General features: G+C 40.8%; 1 protein-coding gene across 4 annotated transcripts in view; it reads right to left on the bottom strand.

Moving 5' to 3' along the window:
* The window catches only part of HEATR6 (HEAT repeat containing 6), a 34,637-nt gene extending 13,270 nt beyond the window's left edge, over nucleotides 1-21,367 (bottom strand). The window contains exons 1-11 of one of the 4 annotated variants that reach the window (XM_042966067.1): nucleotides 20,964-21,367; nucleotides 17,686-17,793; nucleotides 14,737-14,877; nucleotides 14,133-14,248; nucleotides 13,176-13,290; nucleotides 11,583-11,684; nucleotides 10,571-10,708; nucleotides 8,578-8,873; nucleotides 7,647-7,824; nucleotides 2,346-2,552; nucleotides 1,807-1,906 (exon numbers count right to left, since the gene is read on the bottom strand). In XM_042966067.1, coding sequence (XP_042822001.1) covers nucleotides 1,807-1,906; nucleotides 2,346-2,552; nucleotides 7,647-7,824; nucleotides 8,578-8,873; nucleotides 10,571-10,708; nucleotides 11,583-11,684; nucleotides 13,176-13,290; nucleotides 14,133-14,248; nucleotides 14,737-14,877; nucleotides 17,686-17,793; nucleotides 20,964-21,182 — 1,720 coding nt within the window. In that variant the 5' untranslated portion in view covers nucleotides 21,183-21,367. Of the gene's footprint in view, nucleotides 1-1,806; nucleotides 1,907-2,345; nucleotides 2,553-7,646; nucleotides 7,825-8,577; nucleotides 8,874-10,570; nucleotides 10,709-11,582; nucleotides 11,685-13,175; nucleotides 13,291-14,132; nucleotides 14,249-14,736; nucleotides 14,878-17,685; nucleotides 17,794-20,674; nucleotides 20,871-20,963 lie in introns of those variants that run through there. The other 3 variants (XM_042966068.1, XM_042966069.1, XM_042966070.1) reach the window with 3 other exon arrangements.
* Between the last annotated feature and the right edge of the window lie 401 nt (nucleotides 21,368-21,768).

Below are 21,768 nucleotides of genomic sequence, written 5' to 3'. Positions count from 1 at the left end.
ACTCTAGATTAGAAGAGACTAAACTGACATAATAATGACATGAAATGCATGAACCAGGAATGAACCCAAGTCCTCACAAAAAGGGAGGGAAGACTTTTTGAGACATATGGTGGAATGTGAATGTGGAGTAGATATGAAACAATATTATGGAATTGATGTGGATTTCTTAGGTGTGAGAATGGGGATGTGTTTTTTAGGAAATTGTCTTTGTTCTTGTAAGATGCATGCTGAGGTATTCAGGATGAAATATCATGTCTGGAGTTTACTTTCTTTTTTAAAATTTTTTTATTAAAACAAAAAAAATTTCTTTAACATTTATTTATTTTTGAGAGACAGAGACAGAGCACAAGCAGGAGAGGGGCAGAGAGAGAGGGAGACAGAGAATCCGAAGCAGGCTCCAGGCTCTGAGCTGTCAGCCCGGAGCCCGACGTGGGGCTCGAATTCACAAACAGCAAGATCGTGACCTGAGCCGAAGTCTGACACTTAACCGACTGAGCCACCCAGGCGCCCCAGAAGTTTACTTTCAAACGGTTCAAAAATATACCTATTTATACACATGTATACACACGTACACAGATACATACATGCAGAGACAAAGCAAATATGACAAATGTTAATAACTGTTAAGTCTAGGTAGAGATATGCACATGTTCACTGTACTATTCTTTCAAGTTTCTGAGGGTTTGACCATTTTATTCATGAAAATGCTGAAAGACAAAGCCAGACACTTGGGAGGGACGTGAGACATGGTCCGCTCCTCTCAGTTTACAGATGAAGAAAAGCTGGTGCAGCGGAATGAGCAGGGGACTGAGCCCAAAGACTTGAGTTGTTTCAATCTTACTTCTGCCACTGACATGAGAGATGTCAAAGGCAAGATTTATCTTTCTGGGTCCCATTTTACACATTGGTGAAACAAGTGAACTGGACCGTGATGTCCAGTGATACATGTGTACACATCATCATCTCCTTTAAGCCTTATAAAAATCTTCCGAGGTAGGTCAACGTCTTCCTGTTAGGAGGAAATGACGGTTCTGACAGAGCCACAGTTATGAGATGGAGGAAATGGGAATGGGCTGCAGACCCTCAGCCTGACTCCAGGTCTAGTACCCCTCCCATGACGTCACAGAAACATCACTGCCTCCTTCAAGAACTCTGACTGAAAAACTTATCAGAATGTGGTCTAGTAACAGACCACATAGTACTTTCACTGCCTGCTTGCTAGCAAAAGAAAAACAAATGTTCTCTAGGCAAATGTTTATAGCACAGATATATCACGTGTGGGAGTAAGTCAGGAAATAACAAGAAATAAGACTCTGCAGTAAGTGGGGGAGTTGAGGTTCTGGAATTTTATCTAAACTGCAGAGGAGATAATCTTACAGCAGTTATGTTTTATATTCGTTTTTCTTTCCAAAAAGAGGATGATGTCTATGTGATTGTCCACCCATCCTTACTTCTGCCTTAAGGATAGAAACTACGTATTGTGTACCAGAGCACTGCCCCCCCATCCACCCCCGCGCCCCCCCAGCGCCGGCCCCCTGCACTTGGCTCAACCAGAACTCTAAAGTCACTACACTGCAGCAGCAAAGAACCACTAATCTTTACAATTAATTCTCCAGCTCACTTCTTCCAGGTGTCCACTGGGGCTTCTGGGGTCAAAAGCAGGCTTCTAGCAATAGCTGCTTTCCCCGAAAACTTGAGAATGAGTAGAGATATCTTAGAGCTGTAAAAATGCTCTCAATATTTTTAAAACTAATAATCTAGATTTGATTGATACAAAAAAGCAATCGATTTTAAACTACCACCAACCTTTGTGGCGGATATAAGGCTTTATCTGGTTCCAGACTTTGGTCAACAGGCTGAGTTTCAGACGGTTGTAAGGTGAATTTGATACTAAATTTGCAAGGCACTGCAAAAGACAAGAATAGCCCATCAATAGGCCTGATTAAGCCACAGCACAGATACAAAATGTTATAGCATTTAATTAAAAAATAAAAGTCTATGAAGACTCATTTGAAAATCAGTTTTTTTCTTTTTTTATCCTTTTTTTAGGGGACTTGCACTTGTGTTCTCATTGGTACAACTTAATACTAAAAATATGGGAGTATTTTTAGTAAATCATTTATTTGGATATACAAAGAGTGTAGGTAAGATCAAGCGAGGAGGCACAATAGGCTAGCTTTTTTTTTTTTTAATAGAATAGCTTTAAATAAAACAAATAGGATAACTTTAAATAAAATTGTTACTTCTATTCTTAAGTCAAATTACTTTTGGACAATGTAAAACATTATACAAGATCGAAACAGAGAAAACCCATCCAGAACCCGTTGATAACTTGGCATGCTTACCTTAATTATCTGAGTGAGGGTCTGTGAGGATGACTCCGCCACCAAAGCTAACAAAAGACATCTGTGTAACTCTCTAATGCTGGATGCGATCATCACAGAGAAGGGAGTAAAAGCCCTTCTGTGGTCACTGGTGTCTTCAGCAACAGAAAGAAACTGCTTTGAGCCTTCCAAGATGGCGGATAAAACTTGCAGAGCACACGCACGTGTCTGAAATTTCAGAATGATTCACCTTGATTAGTTAATAATCAGGAGTCAAATCCCCTTCTTCCTATTTTTGTTTTTAATTTTTGAAGTATTTAGGATCATTTTAATTAGAAAATTACAGGCATTAAGATTATCTATCAGGTCCTAAAAGTAGCCATGAACTAGGCCACTTGCACCCTCACTTTAAAAAAACTTCTAACACATTGCTGTTAGGTTTTCTTACAGGAAGGAGTAAGTCTAAGCTACATGATAATATAAAACCCTGAAATCATGAACATGAGAATAACTTAAAAGATTAGAAGTCTAGTTTATTCAAGCATAAGGCCAAGTAAAAAGAGAGAACTAAATAGCTCGTGGGGTAGGAAAAAAAATACCCAAGTCTAGAGTCTGTTTCACACTAAACATGCGACACTGAAGCATCCATGAGTGCTCGAAGTTAATTAAACAGTATATTAGGAACTTTGTGCACATTCAAGTTGGCAGGCATCATTAGTGATCCAACTTTTCAGAAATAGTCTTAGGTACAGAAAATAATACTGCCTGTAGTGAGAGTCTTTGATAATCAAAGAAAGGAAAACTATTAACTATAACCTTATGGAAGGAAAGGAAAATATGTGCACCTTTGTCAATGGTCTGCTGTACTTGTCAGGAAAAGTGTCAATGAAGCAAAATTTTGTTTATAAGATTAAAGGATTACTTTCAATTGGTACTCTGATGATTCCGTGGTATTAAAAATCAGGAAAGAGGGGAGCCTGGGTGGCTCAGTCAGTTAAGCATCCGAATCTTGGTTTCGGCTCAGGTCATGATTTCGCAGTTGTGGGACTGAGTCCCACATCTCTCTCCCTCTCTCTCTGCCCCTGTCCTGCTTGCACACACTCTCTCTCAAAATGATTAAATAAACATTAAAAGCAAGCAAACAAAAAATCAGGTAAGAAAAAAATAAAAAGAAAGCCAATTTAACCATAATGGAATGCAGGTGATAAATGTAGGACCAGTTATATAATACTGTACCCTCTTTGGCCAGCCCCCCAAAATACCAACTAAATACTTCCAGATATTTTAAAAGTGGGGAATCAACATTATAATTCTAATCTAAATATTTGCTCATCATGAAGCATATCTGAGTTTGGTGTGAAAAAGGTTCTCCAGAAAATCTTCAACTATATCATCTCCAAGTAACTAAGGAATAAATCATTTCTGCGCATCTTTTGTAGAGTGGGCTCACAAACAAAAAACTAAAGATTTACCGCTCTGAGAATAAATTTGTAGTATGACAATATAAGTCTTCAGAATCAAGCATAATCATTTAAGTTAGGAAGCTGACAATGTATTAGGAAATTCTGTGTGTGTGTGTGTGTGTGTGTGTGTGTGTGTGTGTGTGTGTGTGTATGGGTGAGAGGGTGAGAGAGAGAGAGAGAGAGAGAGAGAGAGAGAGAGAGAGAGAGCAAGCGAGAAAGAACTCAAGTCACAAGTCAGCTGACCCAACAAAAACTTAGATAAGGGGCTGCCAAACTTTTTCTGCAAAGGACCAGTAGCACCTACTTTGTATTTTAGACTTTGTAGGCCACAGTCTCTGTTGCAACCACTCAGCCATGACAAGACAGATGCTAAATAAAGAATAAATATGATTATGTTCCAATAAAATTTTACTTATGGACAATGAAATCTGAATTTCATATAATTTTCACACGGCATGAAATACCATTTTAAAAAGTTTTTTTTAACAACAATTTAAAAGTATAAAAGTATTCTTAGCTCATGGGTCATACAGAAACATAGTTTGCCAACCCCTGATTAGATGGCAGGTCTGAAAAAAGGTATGCTATGCTGAACCTCCATTTCTTTACAAGGCAGTTAAAAAATCATGATTCCCACATGTGACAAAGCAATTACAATTTAAAACCAACTTGTGGAAAGAAATGAACTGATACTCAAAAGCCAAAAGTTTTTAGCCTCATTAACTTTGGTACCCTAAGAGGTAAAAGTATCCATGACTATCACAAATGAAAACAAAAGGAAAGGTCACTGAAATATATCACCGAGGTAGGAAATCTATGAAAAATATAATACTGTATCACATGATATTTCTCAAAGGTCTGATTTAATTTCCTTTAAACCTTGTTTAATAGATCTCTGTTGCTAAAAAAAAAAAGCTACTTATGACACTGAATCGTTCAAGTTCTGCTTCACTGATTCTTACATCAATATTTAATATACTGTTTACCAGTTCTGATCAGCACTTTCAGCAGAAATTACTGATGTGCAAGCAAATCTTAAAAGGGGCAGCTCTCCAGAGAACTCATTTTGTTAAGTTTTTATTGTCTGAATATTTACAATGATGGATGAAGACTTTTCAATCTGATAAACATCAGTGTGCTCTGTTTCACCAGGGGGTAGTTTCACTTCCTTGGACATGAAGACTTGTTCAAAGGTAATGAAACAGGAAAACACTTTCCCCTTTTTGCTACTTATGGATGTGGCAGAAATGTTTGCAGAGGTAGCTCAGTTATTCCTTAGTTTTTCCTTTTTTATGTTTGGTCTCAATCTTTCTGGGAGGATGATAAAGAAGTCATGGCTGGGAGTGGGTAGCAGTGAGGTTTCAATGTACTTGGTTGTTCCCTTCTTTAGCTTTGTCCCAGGACTGATTATTCTGCACACATGTTCAAGGTTAACTTTATTTGATCACACTCCTAAAGTTGGTTGCCTTTAGGGTGGGGGCATTTGAACACTGTGTCGGGGTCTCTGGATTTGGAGATATCCAAGCCAAGGCCATCTGTTCTTGGTCAGCCATATAAGGGAAAACCCGATTACCTACCAGTCCATGACAGTTACAAACCTGCTTTATTCTCCTTCCTTATAGGGCATTACTCTAGATTTTGATTTGTTTCCACATTTCATAGCTCTCCAAAAGAGAAATAAAAAATCATGAAATTTGAAAATCGGGATAGTTCTCAAGGTACCAAGAAAGTTTGTCCCATAGTTTGTTCCCTAGATCAAGTCTTGCTATAGCCACATAATCTACCTTTTTAACACCCAAAGAAATCCTATAGAAGAAATTCATAAATTGGTCATGGTATTTTTATTGATAATTTGCTCTGTGCCATCTGGAAACATACAGGATGTGCTTTCTGAAGCACATTTCCAACATGTAAAAATATGACCATTTCCCAAGTACTGCCCACTGCCAAATCCTAAAGGAAATTTCTAAGTTTTCTCCTTTGGAATTAATCATTCTAACATTTCATACTGCAATTTCCTGAAAGTAATCTATTGCCAGTGTTCTGAATGAAGAGTCCAGTCTCCTTCCTTCTGTCCGTTTTTCTTTGGAAAGTTTCTCAGCATATCAGTAAAAACTGTGCTTCCAGTTGAATCTACCCTAGGTCATACCAGAGCTGCCATGAACTTGAAACTGTCATCACTGTGCACTTCAGCAAGATGCACTACTGTCATGCTTCATCCTGACTAAGAGAAACTTCAGGCATCCAACTCTATACTTACAACGAGCCTTTGAGCAGATGACCACTCAGCTTTTACACATGACTGTACCTTTTAATCTAGCTCTGATCAACGATTGCTGCTCCATTGCATTTATGTGAACTTTTAAGTTTTGCACACAACTTTCTAGGAGTCTTTGTAAAAAGTCTCTCTCACTGACATCACCGACCACAACACTTGCTTCTAGCACGTGTCTTGGTGCACAGGGACAGTTTGCAGAGGTGTGTACTAAGGCTCACTGTGGACCATGATCACACTTCTTTACACCTTTCTAACCTAAAACCTGTGACAAAGCTTCTGGCTACAATCATTTCACTTGCCATTACATGGAACTGACAAGTTCTACTCATTACTTTGATCTTTCTAAATCCTACAAATGATGACTGCTTTTCCATTTCTCCAGGACCTTCATGTCCTGGAGCTAGGACATCTCCAGAAGGAAGTTCTATACGTTTCCTTTTCATCACATTTCTTGCATTGCATTCATCAAAGTTAAAGAGCAAGACCATATCTAAAAGGTACCCAAGGCTCCATAGCTCAGGGGTTAGAGCACTGGTCTTGTAAAAGGTACCCAAATCAAGGAGGACCACTTTGCAGCATGTAAAATTTCTCATGGCACTCTAAGGCAAATGTAAACATTAAAAACTATAAAGACATAAACACCATGACACAGATTTCAATCCACTTTCATGAAATCCGACTCCATAACCTCTCTATACTCATATCCCAAACTCATACGTTCGCTGTCCCCTTGGCTGGGCAGCTGCAGTGCGGGTGGTTTACCTAGCCTGCCACTTGCTCCATAGGACGATCTCCTCAGCTCCTGCCGGCAGCTCCCCGTAGCAGAAAAGCAGAGGCTTTTCTTTTCTTTTTTTAATTTTTTATTATTTATTTATTTATTTATTTTTTGGGGGGGCTTTTCAAATGTATGTATTTTTTAACCTTTATAGTATTTTTCCTTTCACTTACAAGAATGGCTTCAGTACTGACTTATTTGTTACCCCTTATTTTCCATTTTTCTTGCAGGTTCTCATTTGCTACTGATTCAGTTAATCTGAAAATTTCCTGCTGGTATAACTACTCAGGATATTGGATGTTTGAAATTTTTGTGCTTAACTGAGGCCTGTTTATTTTTTTCACCCTGTAAGAGCTTTTGAAGGGTCACCCACAAGTTTTCTTATGTGTTCTTATCATAGACATTTTTCTAAGCTTTACGTATTCTTCGTAACCATTATGGACCAAGATATTCCACTGAGTGTTTAAACTGCTTTTGATTTTTTCCTATTATAAATCCCATGGCAATCAACATTCCCATAAAAGGGAAAGAACCACGGCTGTCTCAGTGCAGCTCCAAAGGGATACAGAGGCTACAAGTCAGTGCACTCAGGCTCCAAGCAAGCCCTAGGCAGCAGGGCCCCTAGTGTGAGCGTTCTCAGCCTGCTACTCACATACGCCCGTGTTCTGTCCTCCTGCCTGTCCTGTGGTTCTCGAGTCAGGAGTTGGATTGTTAGTAATGAGAGCTGTGTTCAGATGAGAACAGATAAGGCAGGGAAAACAACAAAGACTTTCCTGGTATTATGCTCAGAATTTAAGTGCTCTTACCTTTGGAGAAGGATCTTTTAACGTAAGAGTCATCAGGGACACTGACTGAGGGCTTCCAAGCTCAGGTGTATCAGGAACAAAGGCTGACCAGTAGCCATAAAGAACTTTTTTTTCTATTGATTTTATAGTAGAAAGAAAACAAGCTAATGCTCCTTGGCGAACTTTGGCTTGGTAAGACCTATCCAAGAGAAGGAAGAAAAAAAGTCTTTAAAAAATACAAACATGAAATTCTATTTATTCCAGCCAACTCACATGATGCACTGAGAAACTCAACATTCTGAATAAACCCAAAAGTAAATATGCCAACGTGATAGTTGAAAAAATATCAACTTTGAAAAATTTTCAAAATGCAATCAAAACATGCTAAAGCAATTTGTTTACATAACAAGTTAATACAGTAAACAATATAAAACACAACTAGACAGAAAATAAGAGGGCAACAGCTTGGCATCAGGAATAGTGAGTATGTGCCAGGCACTGTGCTGAGGCTGGCAGACATAAAGCCCGCCCTGCCCCCAAGGAGCCTGCGAGGGGCAGAGACAGACGGACAGTTAAAGAGATAACTGCAGGGCATTTTGATCGATGCTAAGATGGAGATACATCAAAGGGTCACAAAGAAGGCACCAAAGCCAGAACTGGGGAGCAGGGGTGCTAGTAAGAAAAGGCTTCTCAGAGGACATGATTGCTGAGCTCATACCAAAGTGGAGTAGTGGTTAATAAGAAAGCACACAAAGTGGAAGAAAATTCCAGGCAGAGGAACAACATGTACAAAGGCAGATGAAGGGGACAAGGCAGATGTAGAGTGACACAAAGCCCAGCATAAATGAATCTTCAAATTAAATCTTGTGTAGCAGTCAGGTTTTTAAGCAAAGTTATTAACTTATGTGCACCTGAGATTATAAGGCGTAACAACATAACAAAATACTACTACCTCATTTTACTCTGCATGCCTCCTTCAGCATCCGAATAGTCAGACTCACTACTGCTGACCTTTTTCCAACTGGCAGAACGGAAGGGGGTGGAGACTCGGTCTCTTCCTGCCATGCTGCTTCCCTCTACAGGCAAACTTCGGACTCCCAGGGAGGAGGAGCAGGGAGTGCTCCCCTCACACAGGTTCTCTTTGCCTGAGCCAGTGATGGGGACTGCTTCTCTTTCACCACTGGATTCTTCCTCTTCCTCTTCTTGATGGATTTTCCTTGATTTTACTTTTGATTTCTTCTTTTTATTCTGATTTTAGGAGCAAATGAAAACATACATATGAGAGCTATTGGTACTTTCTCATTTGATAATTACTAAATATGTCCCCAACATGTAGTCTGAAGAAAGAAGAAAAGAGGAGAGGAGAAAAAAATGGCACTTACTTAATACTCTGTGTGTCAGGTGCTGTGCTAAGTGCTTACACACACCCTACTGGACTACAGGAAACAAGGCATGACGTATGTACAACAAAGCCATACTGGTAGCCTGGGTTTAAATTCTACCTCTGTGACTGTGGGCAAATCATTTCACCTTCCACTTAGCTTGAAGTTCCTGATCTGTGAGTATAAGGCTAATGCCACTTTCCTTGCACAGTTGTGAAAGCATTCAGCAGCAACAGATTTCAAGTCTATAGAAAATGACTAGAGTGACAATTTTCTCAGTTCTTCCAGATAAGACCCATAGCTAGCACCACTCTAGATGTAGAAGAGAGATGTTAATCCACTATATACAATGCACGGTTTAGGTCACTGAGGCTTTGTAGATAGTAAGTAAGAGCCAGTTTCTTTCTTTTCTCCTGCTTCCTTTCTGACATCCAAATATCTTTGGAATCTAGGCCTCCCTCTGCATTCTCAAGGTCCCCTGAATTTAAGAAAGGAAGGTCCTCATCACTTCTATTTTGTATTATTAACATGGCCCCAGACTCACACCTTTTACTTGCTACCACAGTGATGTTTCCTAGATGTGTATCTGATCATATCACTCCCCTATATAAGAGTCTTCATCTCTGCCACCTGTAAGATAAAAACTAACTCCTTAGCATACTATAAAAGACCCTTATGATTTGGCCTCTGCTACCTACTTGTCCCAGCCTTCTCCTGCACGCACCTGACACTCTAGACTACTGGTTAACAAATAGGCTGCACACATGCTCATCCTCTATGCCTAGGCACCTTCTGTTTCCTCTGGCAGAAAAAAATAACCAATACTTTCCTTCCTTTTTGTACTCTACTCATTCTTTAAAAAAAAAAAAAAGTTTATTTATTTATTTTGAGAGAGAGAGAGAGACAGAGAGAGCAAGCGGGGGAGGGACAAAGACAGAGGGAGAGAGAAAATCCCAAGTAGGCTCTGAGTTTCTCCCCTAAACTCCTAAAAACAGAATCTATATCCTTAATGTTTAGCATAATGTCTGGGATGTAGCAAGTATTCAGTAAATGTTGAGTAACTCAATGAGTAGAAGAATTTCAAATTATAAACATTTTATAAGTAATACCGGATACACGTCCAGATATAATACAGTGGCCCATATATCTGTATGCTCTAGGTTCTCCAATGGAAACATGAGGGAGATGGCAACTATATGGACAGGCTGGGAAACCTGGCAGTTGTAACAGAGACCTACAATATTTACCAATTAGCCTCTTGTAGAAAAAGTGGGTTGACCTGTGGTCTCGAGCATTTGGGGAACGAGGATGTGCGGCTTCAGGCGTAAAGTGAATGTCCGCTGCTATAGCTCTTACACTGCCTAGACCTCTTAGAAATATAAGATGCTCTAACCAGTGTTTTCAGCAGTCTGATGAATTTACATTTACTATGCTAAAAACCCAAAACTGAAATCAAATTTAAGGCCAGCCTTTGGCGCAAGTAGGGATGCAAATCACAGAAAATATATATAACAGGCAATTAAAAACAATCCACAACTTCGTGCTAAGTAAACACAAGCATACCACAGTTGGTCGAGAAGTGTTGGATTCGGATTGCTGCGGTTTGACAGGTGGCCGCCCGTCATACTGAGGAAGCGGAGTGGGGTATAACACCGTGGGCAGCTCTATGTTTAGTCCCGGGAGTCCATGAAACATAGATTTCTGATGATGATGATGATGAAGGAAGCGCACACACAAAAACAAATCATAAAACAGAATCATTTGCCATGTTCTGAATCACATCGATGAACCAATTAATGTCTAGAATCTTATTGAAGAAATTCAAAGGGACAGAAAATTGGTATCTTGAAGGTTTAGGGCTTACAGAAGAGTTTAATCCCATTTGGGTGGATCTGGTCTGGTCAGATGAGTTTAAGTTTGATTTTACTTTATTTACTTACCATTTTTATTAAGTTTAAAAATTTATCCAACCTGTTTTATCCGATTATTTTATCTATGATTTTTTTAAACAATCTATCATTTTTATTTCACTTATCCATGTCCACATCTAGCTGTCTATATGGGAGATGGGACAGGGAAAGATTTAAAGTTTTAGTCACGATCAAGGTAAGTTAAAAATGGCTTTGACCCGAGGCCACTTCCTGGCTGACCTGAAAGGTGGGTCCCCAGAGAGGAACCTTCCCACCGACCAGCAGGCTCAGAAACGAAAGGAGGCAGCCTACTAATTGCCATCTGACTGGCCTGTCTACTTATGTGGGCCAAGAGCCAAAGAGAAGCCCCGGTTCCTCTTTCAAGTACAAACAGGTTTAAGAGGATCTACAATTAAATTGTCTACAGATCATAAGCTATTCCTTTCCTAAGTGAAGATTCATACGTCAAGTTTTAGAATTTTGATGAATTTACTTAAAGCACAGCTTACTGTTTTCAGTTCTTAATTTGACATATCCGTACATATGAACATTTGAACGATCTCCTAATATATACTGCCGAAAAGCTAGCTTTAGAGAAATGACATAAAGTGGTCCCTATGCCTGGGGTCTGAGTAGGAAAGACACTCATCGCGATGAGCACTTACCTTTAGCACAGCCAGAAGAGCTCCAAGTTCCTCGGTCTGTGTCAGTTTCATCTTACCCCCATTGAGAAGAGACTGTATACCTTTCAATGCATTTTGTAACAACTGGGGGAGAAAAGAGGCCAAGTTAAAAGGTACAGAAAATTTGGTTATCCAGGGGTCGGCCTCCTAGCACCACCTAGGATGAAGAAGTCTTTCAATGATGAAAAAAATCATGCAACAGGGGAAAAGAAAGAAGATCTAGAGGAGAGATGTGATGAACTACTAATTATTTTCCAGAAGAACAGAGTGTTCTCACTGAAAAGAGTGGTCTTACTGTACATGTTTATAAGCTAGCATGTACAAATGGTGAGCAAGGAGGAAAAAAAAAAACAGGAGGTGTGTAGTGGGAAGGAGGTGACAGGGATGGAAAAGTGGCAGCAGAGATTGGAAGCGGGGAATCTCTATGATACAGCAGCCTCACTAGTTATTAAAGTCAAAGGAATGTATGTGGGAACAGGTTTCTAGAGGGCAATTCTGATCAAGATCGATCTTTTGACTCAGCATTCTCATTAAGAAAGAGTCCTTGGGTGCCTGGCTGGCTTAGTTGGTAGAGCATCCAACTCTTGATCTCAGGATTGTGAGTTCAAGCCTCATGTTGGCTGTAGAGATCACGTAAATAAATAAAACTTAAAAAAAAAAGATACTGTCCTTAAAAAACACTCCCCACACAGAGAGGATGTGGAACATAGCCTTTTTCTGAAATAGTGGAAACACTGAAGAAACTTCAATGTCCATCTGTTATGACAATCATTATGTAAGAAGCTAGCCCTCTGCTACATGGCAAACTCAATCATAATAACAGGAAGCATCTGCCAAGCACTTTAAATGATATATTTCATATACCGCTCATGTAACTGTATCATTCGTCCCATTTGAGAGAAAAAGTACATGGAGACTCAAGAAGTTAAGTAACTTGCCCAATGTCTCCCAGCTACAGCAGTTAGAAATGCATGAGGTACATTAATAGGTACTGAAAAGATGCCCAAGAAATATTAACTTTAAAAAGGAGATACAGTGGTAAAAAACAGCATATTTAATATGATCCCACTGAAAAATTATAAAATATAGTCATTTATATACAGAAAAAAATGTCTAGGGGCATGTAGAACAAATTGTTCCAGGTGGTTATATCTGAGCAGGGAACTATAGGGAACTTTCACTACCTCAGATCTGTAAGTTTTGAAATGTGTCACTCTGAATTTAAAGCATGTTAACAAATTGCCATATCTGCATCAGAGTTTTTAAAAAGAAGTAATACTGCAGATATTGTTGAAATCTACTCCTTTCCCTTCCATCTAAATGACTGTTACTAGTCTGAAACTGTATTGCTTTTCTTCAAAAATCTAGAACCACAAAACAAACAAACTGTTTTGTAATTTAAACCTGAAAGATATGATTTCCATCTTTGCAGGTTATAAATATCTCACTTATGCCTTTATCTCCAGACAAAACTGATTCAGCAACCAAATTATATTCTTTAGTCACAACTTCTGTTCGACTACTCCTTCTAGACACATCTGTAACATTCACAAGATTAGTGGTAGCCCCACCTACCATGCAAAACGTGATATCATCCATATCAGATGATTTTGGAGACTGTAAAGTGGTCAAGAAAGCCTGGAAGCAGATATTTGGGTAGGGTTCCTCCAAGTATGGCTGTCCTGGTACACTAAAACACATACAGAGAAAGTAACTCAAACTCAGTCTCCTTTGAAATGGGGCTTGCAAAAGAATAAGAATTAAAAATAGCAGTAATTAAAAAATTAAAAATAGCAGTCTATTAAAAATAGACTAGTGGAGTTGGAATGTACCTTCAGATGAAACTGTATTAAGGAAGACTGTGCACTTCGGGCAAGTAACTACGGCTGTGGAACAGCACATGGCTGGAATGAATACCAAGAAGGAAGAGGGGTTTCCACAGGGAAAAGTTACAGAAGTTTGTAGTGGAAGAAGTATGGAGAAAGAAATCTTTTTTTAGCTCTACTTTTCAATGTGTAGAGGGAAACAATGCACACAGGTCTTGTCTGGCTAGAATCACACAGCTGAGCCCGACTCCTCCCCACTGGACAACACCACAATGGGGAGATAAGATACATCGGTTCAAGTCTGTGCTCCTCAGTTTCCATTGCACAAATCTACAATTTGGTGGATGGGATTGGTTCCATTTTATTCGAAGAAATTGGCTTCGATAGAGGCCTCAACAAAGCTTAAATTCATGACTATATCCTTCTAGAAGACTTAATATGGTTAGAATTTGTATCAACAGAAAACAAAACCTTGACATATTGCGTATGTACTGCTCTTTCCCTATTTTAGGGAGAAGATCCTAGTCTATTTTTTCCTTTACTTTACCTTTTTAAACAAATACCACTAAAATAAACAATATACGATGATCTTATTAGCAAGGAACATGGGAAACACAAAGTAGGTTATTTTTCTAAGTTGGCTCTGGCTTCAGACACGAGAGGCCCTGTCTCATCACAGCCAGGAGATGTGGCCGGACTCACATACCTGAGACACAAGTTTGCCATGCAGTGCACTGCAGCTCTCCTAGCTTCAGGGTCAGGCTGAGCCGAGTCACTCAACTTCATCAAAATCCCGTTCTTGCCGAGCAAGTCTGGGAGGTACTAGAACAAAATAACAGCTAACGTGTGTCAGAAAAGGCTTCTTGGAAAATTATTACTCTTTAGGTGGGTGTCATTTTTTTTAACTAATGGGCGGTTAAGTCCCAAAAGACTAGCTGCTAGCTAAATCTTTTAGCAGCTAAATCTTTCAGATGGGCATGCAAAGATGTGCCCTGAAACACCAGTAGCGATCATCACTCTCAGCCCAGGTAGCTGCTGAAGCTCTTCAGTCTTGGGTGCACACTGAAGGATGACGGTAACAATAGCGGTTCATGTTTAGCGAGTGCCAAGCACTTTACAAGGACTGTCTCACCTCATCCTCAAAGGATCTACCGTATACATGAAGAAATGAGATTCAGGGTGGTTGAGTAAGGGTCGACCAAGGTCACACATCTCATTAATGACAGGATGGAAACCTGAGCACGAGTCTATTGGTTCAGAGCCTGTGTTCCTAACCTTTGGAAGGAAAGGCAGAACACAGTTTAAACTACCTTTTGACATTTTGAGCCATTGCAGTAAACCAGAGCTGCCAGGGCTTGGAGAATCTCCATGTGTGTCCAGGAACTACACTGCTGAATAGCAGAAATAGTATATGCCAACAGGAAATCCAGGTTTTGTTCATCAACAATCACCTATGAATACAGGAAAAAATATGCATCATCTAACTTGTAAGAAAAAATACTTTTATCTTTTTCAGACATGTATGCTCATCTGAACCAGGCTATGAAAGAAAGGGCACATGTGTCCATCTTTTTGGTGTCAGAAAGATCAGCTTTAAAGGCCTTGAACGTCTGATCAAGACAGGGCCTTCTCCTTGTCCCAGGGCCTTGCTCACTTCCTCCCCTTTACTCCCTCCACTCAAAATAGAGCCTGGCAAAGTCCCTGCAGCTTTTCCTGGAGCCAACCAGATACTGGTAGCTGTAAATACACAGATACGTAAGACTCAAGCCACTGAAATGGCCTTCTCTACATCATAAATGCTCAACAAACACACTATGAATATAAATGCCTGCTAAATAGCTACTATGTCTCACTATGATGTGGAGCATACAATGGGAAGAGACTGCATATACTTGTCATCAAGTTTATAATCGTGTTGGGACAAAGGAGGCTAATCGAAGTATCAATTAATGAATAACTGAGATAAACTGTCATCAAAAGCTAGAAAGTTGATTAAGCGCTGTAGGTACCATCTGTGATCAGGAACTTTTCCAATTGCCAGTGCTACAAAGGTAATACATCTGAGAACAGTAAACCTTCAGAAGCTATGGTACCAGTGTGAAAAATTCTGAACTTGAAAACAGCCTCATTTCATTTAGGACGTCACAGGTAGCAGACACTGCTTACCTATCAGCACTCATCTCCTTTCTCCTGCTGGCAGAGTATTGATTTTATTTGGGTACTCACCTCTTGCACATGGGACCTGAGGGTAAATCCTAATTAGCTAAGATACTGGTTCTTTACCAGGGGAAATCTTATTTCCCAAGGAAATGGGAATGTCTGTAGACAGTTTTGACTGTCACAATCAGAGGGATGCTATTGCCTTCTAAGGTAGAAGCCAAGGATGCTGCTAAGATCCTACAATGCACAGGAGAGCCGCCCTACAACTAAGAATCATCCAATCCAAAATGTCAGTAAGTGTCGAGATTGGGAAACCCTGATATAAAAGTTGAGCTGCACAGTGTAATCATCTAGGGAGCTTAAGCCCTGCAGTTGATTCTAATGTGCAGTCAAGGTTAACCCCTGGTTTCAGTCACCCATGGTAATACTATTCCCTTGATCAGACCTAGGTCTCCCCAGCCAGATATGAGGGGAGGTCTGATGGAGAGTGAGGGGACAACATGCTTCATTCTTTTTTTTTAAATTTTTTTTAATGTTTATTTATTTTTGACAGAGATAGAGACAGAGCATGAAGGCAGAGGGGCAGAGAGAGAGGGAGACACAGAATCTGAAGCAGGCTCCAGGCTCCGAGCTGTCAGCACAAAGCCTGACGCGGGGCTCGAACTCATGGACCGTGAGATCATGACCTGAGCTGAAGTCGGACACTCAACCGACTGAGCCACCCAGGCGCCCCAACATGCCTCATTCTTTTTTTTTTTTTAATTTTTTTTAACATTTATTTTTGAGACAGAGAGAGACAGAGCATGAATCGGGGAGGGTCAGAGAGAGAGGGAGGCACAGAATCTGAAGCAGGCCCTGGGCTCTGAGCTGTCAGCACAGAGCCCGACGCAGGGCTTGAACTCACAGACTGTGAGATCATGACCCGAGCTGAAATCGGACGCTCAACCGACTGAGCCACCCAGGCGCCCCGACAACATGCCTCATTCTTACAGAGACACAAAATAAATCATTTTTTTGCTTCTGCTGGGGGTTATTTATTTATTTCACATGGAATGCCTGGAATTGAGGCAGCCATCTTGACTAGGAGAGATGCTAGCTGAGGACAGCCCATACACCGATAGCAGAATGGAAAAATGTCAGGAAGTTTCTCATAAAGTGCCCCTGGAGTGCCTCTCTTGGGGGTTGTGGTATGATATAATTTAAAAAAAAATTTGTTTTTAAGCTGTTCTAGGTTGACTTTTCTGTTTCTTGCAGCCAAAAGCAGCCAAAAGGTTACATAGTGCTAATTGTAAATTTTGTGCTAACTACATTCACATCCTCATGTGGCATCTTATGGTAACAGCCTCAATGTCTGAACTGTTCCTAAAAAGATATGAGATTTATTTAGCAAACTGAAAACATTCTGGAGAAAGGAGAGCTACAGCACGGACCTTGTTATAAATAACAAGGGTCTTTCTATCTTTTTTTAAAAAAAAAAAATTTTTTTAATGTTTATTTATTTTTGAGACAGGAAGAGACAGAGCACGAACAGGGGAGGGTCAGAGAGAGAGGGAGACCCAGAATCTGAAACTGGCTCCAGGCTCTGAGCTGTCAGCACAGAGCCCGACGCGGGGCTTGAACTCACGGACCGTGAGATTATGACCTGAGCCGAAGCCGGATGCCTAACCGACTGAGCCACCCAGGCGCCCCAAGGGTCTTTCTATCTAGTGTCCTCTTGCTCCCAAGCTACTTATGTTTATGAAGATCAAAAGCGGACCACAAAAATGGGAAAGGGGAAAACATATTGGTAGGAAAGGAGTAGTAGATTGTTTCAACTTATTCTTAGATATATCTTGGTCAAATACATCTTCCATGAAAAATTCTAAGACTCAATGATATTGCTTTCTTGAACCAAACAGAAAGGGGTAACTCTAATGGACAAATTTCTAGAATTGCGCAGAATAATTTTTTTGGTCAGAATTATATTTAATATCATCCCTAGTAAGGAAGTGCTTCTTCTAATTTCTCAAAAGATCAGCCCATTGCACCTAGCACAAATGTAGCATTTCAAAGGTACTTATTTAGTTCATGATAAATTCTAAAGTTATGCACATGATTACCTGTAATCTGTTAAGTAAATGGTGGATAAGTTGAGACACTTTGCTGACAAGATGATTCTGATTAAGAGGCACCAGTCGGCAAGCTTGGACAAGAAGAGCACTGACATCCTACCAAAAAAACCAAAAAAACAAAAAAACAGAAAACAATGAAAGGTGATATGCCTATTTATTAGTCAAGTAAAGAAGCAACCCCTGCCCCCCAAACACAGCCAAACAGAAAAATGAAAGGCAATGTTCACACTCAAAATGAGGAAAGATGAAATGTGAGGCAGGAAGTAGGAAGAAAATTAAATGATAGCACAGAAGTGGGATGTGCTAAAAAGAAGGAAAAGACACAATATGGTTTTTGTCAGTCTAAAAACTCCAGAGTCTCTACATATGTAGAGAGTGCAATGAAATAGCCAAAGAGAGGCTTCCAGAATATAAAAACACACACCGAAGTTAAAAATACCAAAAAGTAAGCAAACAGACACATGAAAAGATGCTCAACAACACTTACCATCAGGGAAATGCAAACCAAAACTACAATGAGATATCACGTCACACCTGTCAGAATGGTTAAAATAAAAAACACCAGAAACAACAGGTGTTGGCAAGGATATGAAGGAAAAGGAACCCTCGTGCACTGTTGGTGGGAATGCAAACTGGTGCAGCCACTGTGGACAACAGTATAGAGGCTCTTCAGAAAGTTAAAAATAGAACTACCCTAAGATCCAGCAACTGCACTACTGGGTATTTACCCAAAGGATACAAAAACACTAATTCAAAGGGATACATGCACCCCTATGTTTACAGCAGCGTTATTTACAATAGCCAAAGTATGAAAGCAGCCCATGTCCATCAACAGATGAATGGATAAGAAGATGTGGTGTATACACACACACACACACACACACACACACACACACACACACACACACACACAATGGAATATTACTCAGCCATAAAAAAGAATGAAATCTTGCCATTTGCAATGACCTGGATGGATGGAGCTACAGAGTATAATGCTAAGCAAAATAATAGAAAGACAAATATCATATGATTTCACTCATCTGTGGAATTGAAGAAACAAAACAAACAAGCAAAGGGGGAAAAAAAGAGAGAGACAAACCAAGAAACAGATTCTTAACTATAGAGAACAGACTAATGGTTACCAGAAGGGAGGTGGGTAGGGAGGGATGGGTGAAATAGGTGATGGGAATTAAGGAGCGTACTTGTTATGATGAGCACTGGGTGACATACGGAATTGTTGAATCACTATATTGTACACCTGAAACTAATACAACACTGTATATTAACATACTGGAATTAATTTTTTTAATTAAAAAATAAAACTCATTCATTCCCATCTTGAAAAAGAAAACAGAAAGCAAGCAAACCATATTTTCAAGGCCACTGGGAAAATCAGGAGTGACACGTGTGTAAGTTTAATGTAAAATTAGGTAATTCTAAAAAAAAAAAAAAAGCGGGGAATCTATTTGCAAATCACACCATTCATTCCTCTATAGACGTTTACTGAATTAAAAGTCTGGAGCACCTATTATGTGTTAGATCTTTGGAATCCAAAGGTGAACAAACATATTCGTGAACTTCAAAGAGCTCATTATCTAGAAATACTCACAAAACATTAAAGTGAATTAAATGTTGAAAGAATTAAGTACAAACTCTATGGGGAAATGGTAATTAAGGAGGTCTTACAGAGGTGATTTTTAAGCATAACCTGGAATGATCTGAAGGATGACTTAAAAATCTGCCAGACATACAAAGCAACGAAAGACGCCGCAAGCAGAGGGAATGGAGTGTGCAAAACCTGGAACACCAGTAGGTGTGAAACACTAGTAGAAGCTTGTGGAAGAGCAGGTTTTAAATGACTGCACACAGGGCACAAAAGAAGGGATGGGAGACTGGAAAAGCACATATTTTTGACGTAAAAATATCAAATTATACCAATAGAGCAAAAGTTCCCGAGTCCTCCCCGAATTCCACTCCACTCCCTAGTGATACACACTATTCTGTTGTTGTCAACTCTTCCATTTGTTGTTGTGAACGCTTTACATCTATAAATATACACAGCCTGTTAAACAGGCTCCTCACCCTATACTGGTGTCACACTGCATGCATGAACTGTTCTGTAACTTGCTCTGATCACTTACAGTATGTAGTGAAGATCATCCCAAATCAGAGCTTTGCTTTCTAGTCAGATTTTTTTCCCACAAAAGAAAAGAGCACTCTAGCAGCAAAGCAAAGAATGGTATGGAGAAGGGCTGGACTGGAGGCAGAAGTTTAAGGAGAGTTCAGGAAAAAGTCATCTTGCCTGAAGGCTTAAGGCACTGGCAATGGAACACAGAAAAGGAGATGAGAAACATTTATGAAATAGAGTCTGAAGAATCCAGAGTGGATAGATCCGGGGGAGGGAAAGGGAAAGCACCAGTGTTTGTGCCAGTGCGATTTGGCAGACTGTTCATGTTTCCCTGAGTGGGGGGAGGGGACGGGTTGGGGATACAGTGGTCTCTGCCGAGATAATGTAACTCATTTTTAAGAACTGTCAGGTTTGAGGTGCCTCTGAGCACCGTAGGCAGTGGTATGACTGGGTCAAGAGTTCTAGGAGTTCATTAAGTAGTCTCCAAGGCCCGATGTGTGTGAATATTATTATTATTCAGAGTCAAAGTACTTCTAAAGAGGAGGCAAACAGGGAAAAGCTAGCACGGAGGAACAGAAAATGGCAGGGACCATGTGACAGACTTAGGCTCCAATTCTAGCGCTGCCGTTCGCCAGCAATATGACACTGGACCTTTATGTGCCTCCGTATTTTTAACAGTAAAACAGACCTAATATTACCGACGTTGTAAGATTCCTAGAACCGTGCGCGGTATATAGTACGTGACGGTCCGAGTTCCATTACTTAGTAAATGGTAACAGTGAATTTTATATACAAAGTGTTTTTGTATGCAGAGAGTGGAGCGGAGGCGAGGGGCGGACCAAATGACACCTGCGGTGTTACCAGAGCAGAAGTCATCAGTGGCGTTTTGAAAGATGCCGAGTTTGCCAAGCACTGCGGGGTCTTCCAGACAGAGGAGGGCAGAGACTGCCACAGTCGGAGGGAGCAAGCATGCCTGGAACTAAGTAATGCGAAGCGGTGCCGAGAGAAGCCAGGAGAAGCCAGGAGAAGCCAGGAGAGGCCAGGAGAGGCCGGCGGGAGCTGCCAGCCCGGGTCTCTGAGGGTGGGGCCGGGGCGAGCAGGCGTGGCCCGAGTCCTCCCGACCCAGCAGGCCGCCTACCTCCGGGGCCACGCCGCCGACCTCGCCGTAGTTCTCAGAGATGAGCTGGTCGAAGAGCAGGTGGATCTCGGTGCGGGCGGAGCTGCTGTCGTCAGGACGGAGGGCGCAGAGCCTGGCCGATAAGCAGCGGAACCCACTGCCCTGCTCGGGCGGTGGCTCTCGTGGAACGTCTCGCGCCTGCCCGCCCGGCAGCGACTCGGCCACTTGCATCGCCGCCATCTTTCCCACGTAGGACCACAGGGAAGTACTTCCGGGGCATTCCCGGCTCCGGGCGCCAGCTCCGGAAATAACTTCTTTAGACCAGAGCTGGCTTTCCTAGACGTTGGGATCTGCTTGCACTGCTGTGCGAATGGGTTTCAGAAACGGCTTGGAGGCTTTACTTGCCGCCTACTTCGCTTTGAGCCCTGACTGAAGTTGAGACTTTATTTGTCCTCCTAGAAAGTTTGTTCCTGGGCATGGCTGACATGCCTATTTAGTACTAGCGTTTCAAATTCGGACTGGAGTTGGGGAGGGGCCGTTGTAGATGGCAATGGCAGAAACTGCTAGGTCTGCGACATCTTGGGCTCTTACCTTTTTTCCCAGGCACAAAACCACCCTGCATAAAGGATATAGTAACCAGTATTCCTTGCAGCTAGCTGTGCATCCTTTTGTGAATCTTGAGGCACTTCACCACACGAGAAAAGTAATTTGGAAGTTCAAACTCAAGCCATGTGAAATATAACCTGCCCGAGGGTGACCTAGTTGAGATTGGACACCCCAAGATTTCCTGTAACCTTAAAAGCAAGAAACTGGAAAAGAAAATAGC

The sequence above is a fragment of the Panthera tigris genome, chromosome E1, assembly GCF_018350195.1.
Source record: "Panthera tigris isolate Pti1 chromosome E1, P.tigris_Pti1_mat1.1, whole genome shotgun sequence".
Lineage (NCBI taxonomy): Eukaryota > Metazoa > Chordata > Mammalia > Carnivora > Felidae > Panthera > Panthera tigris.
Note: the sequence above shows the minus strand (reverse complement) of the source record. Positions and strands in the feature narration are given on the sequence as shown.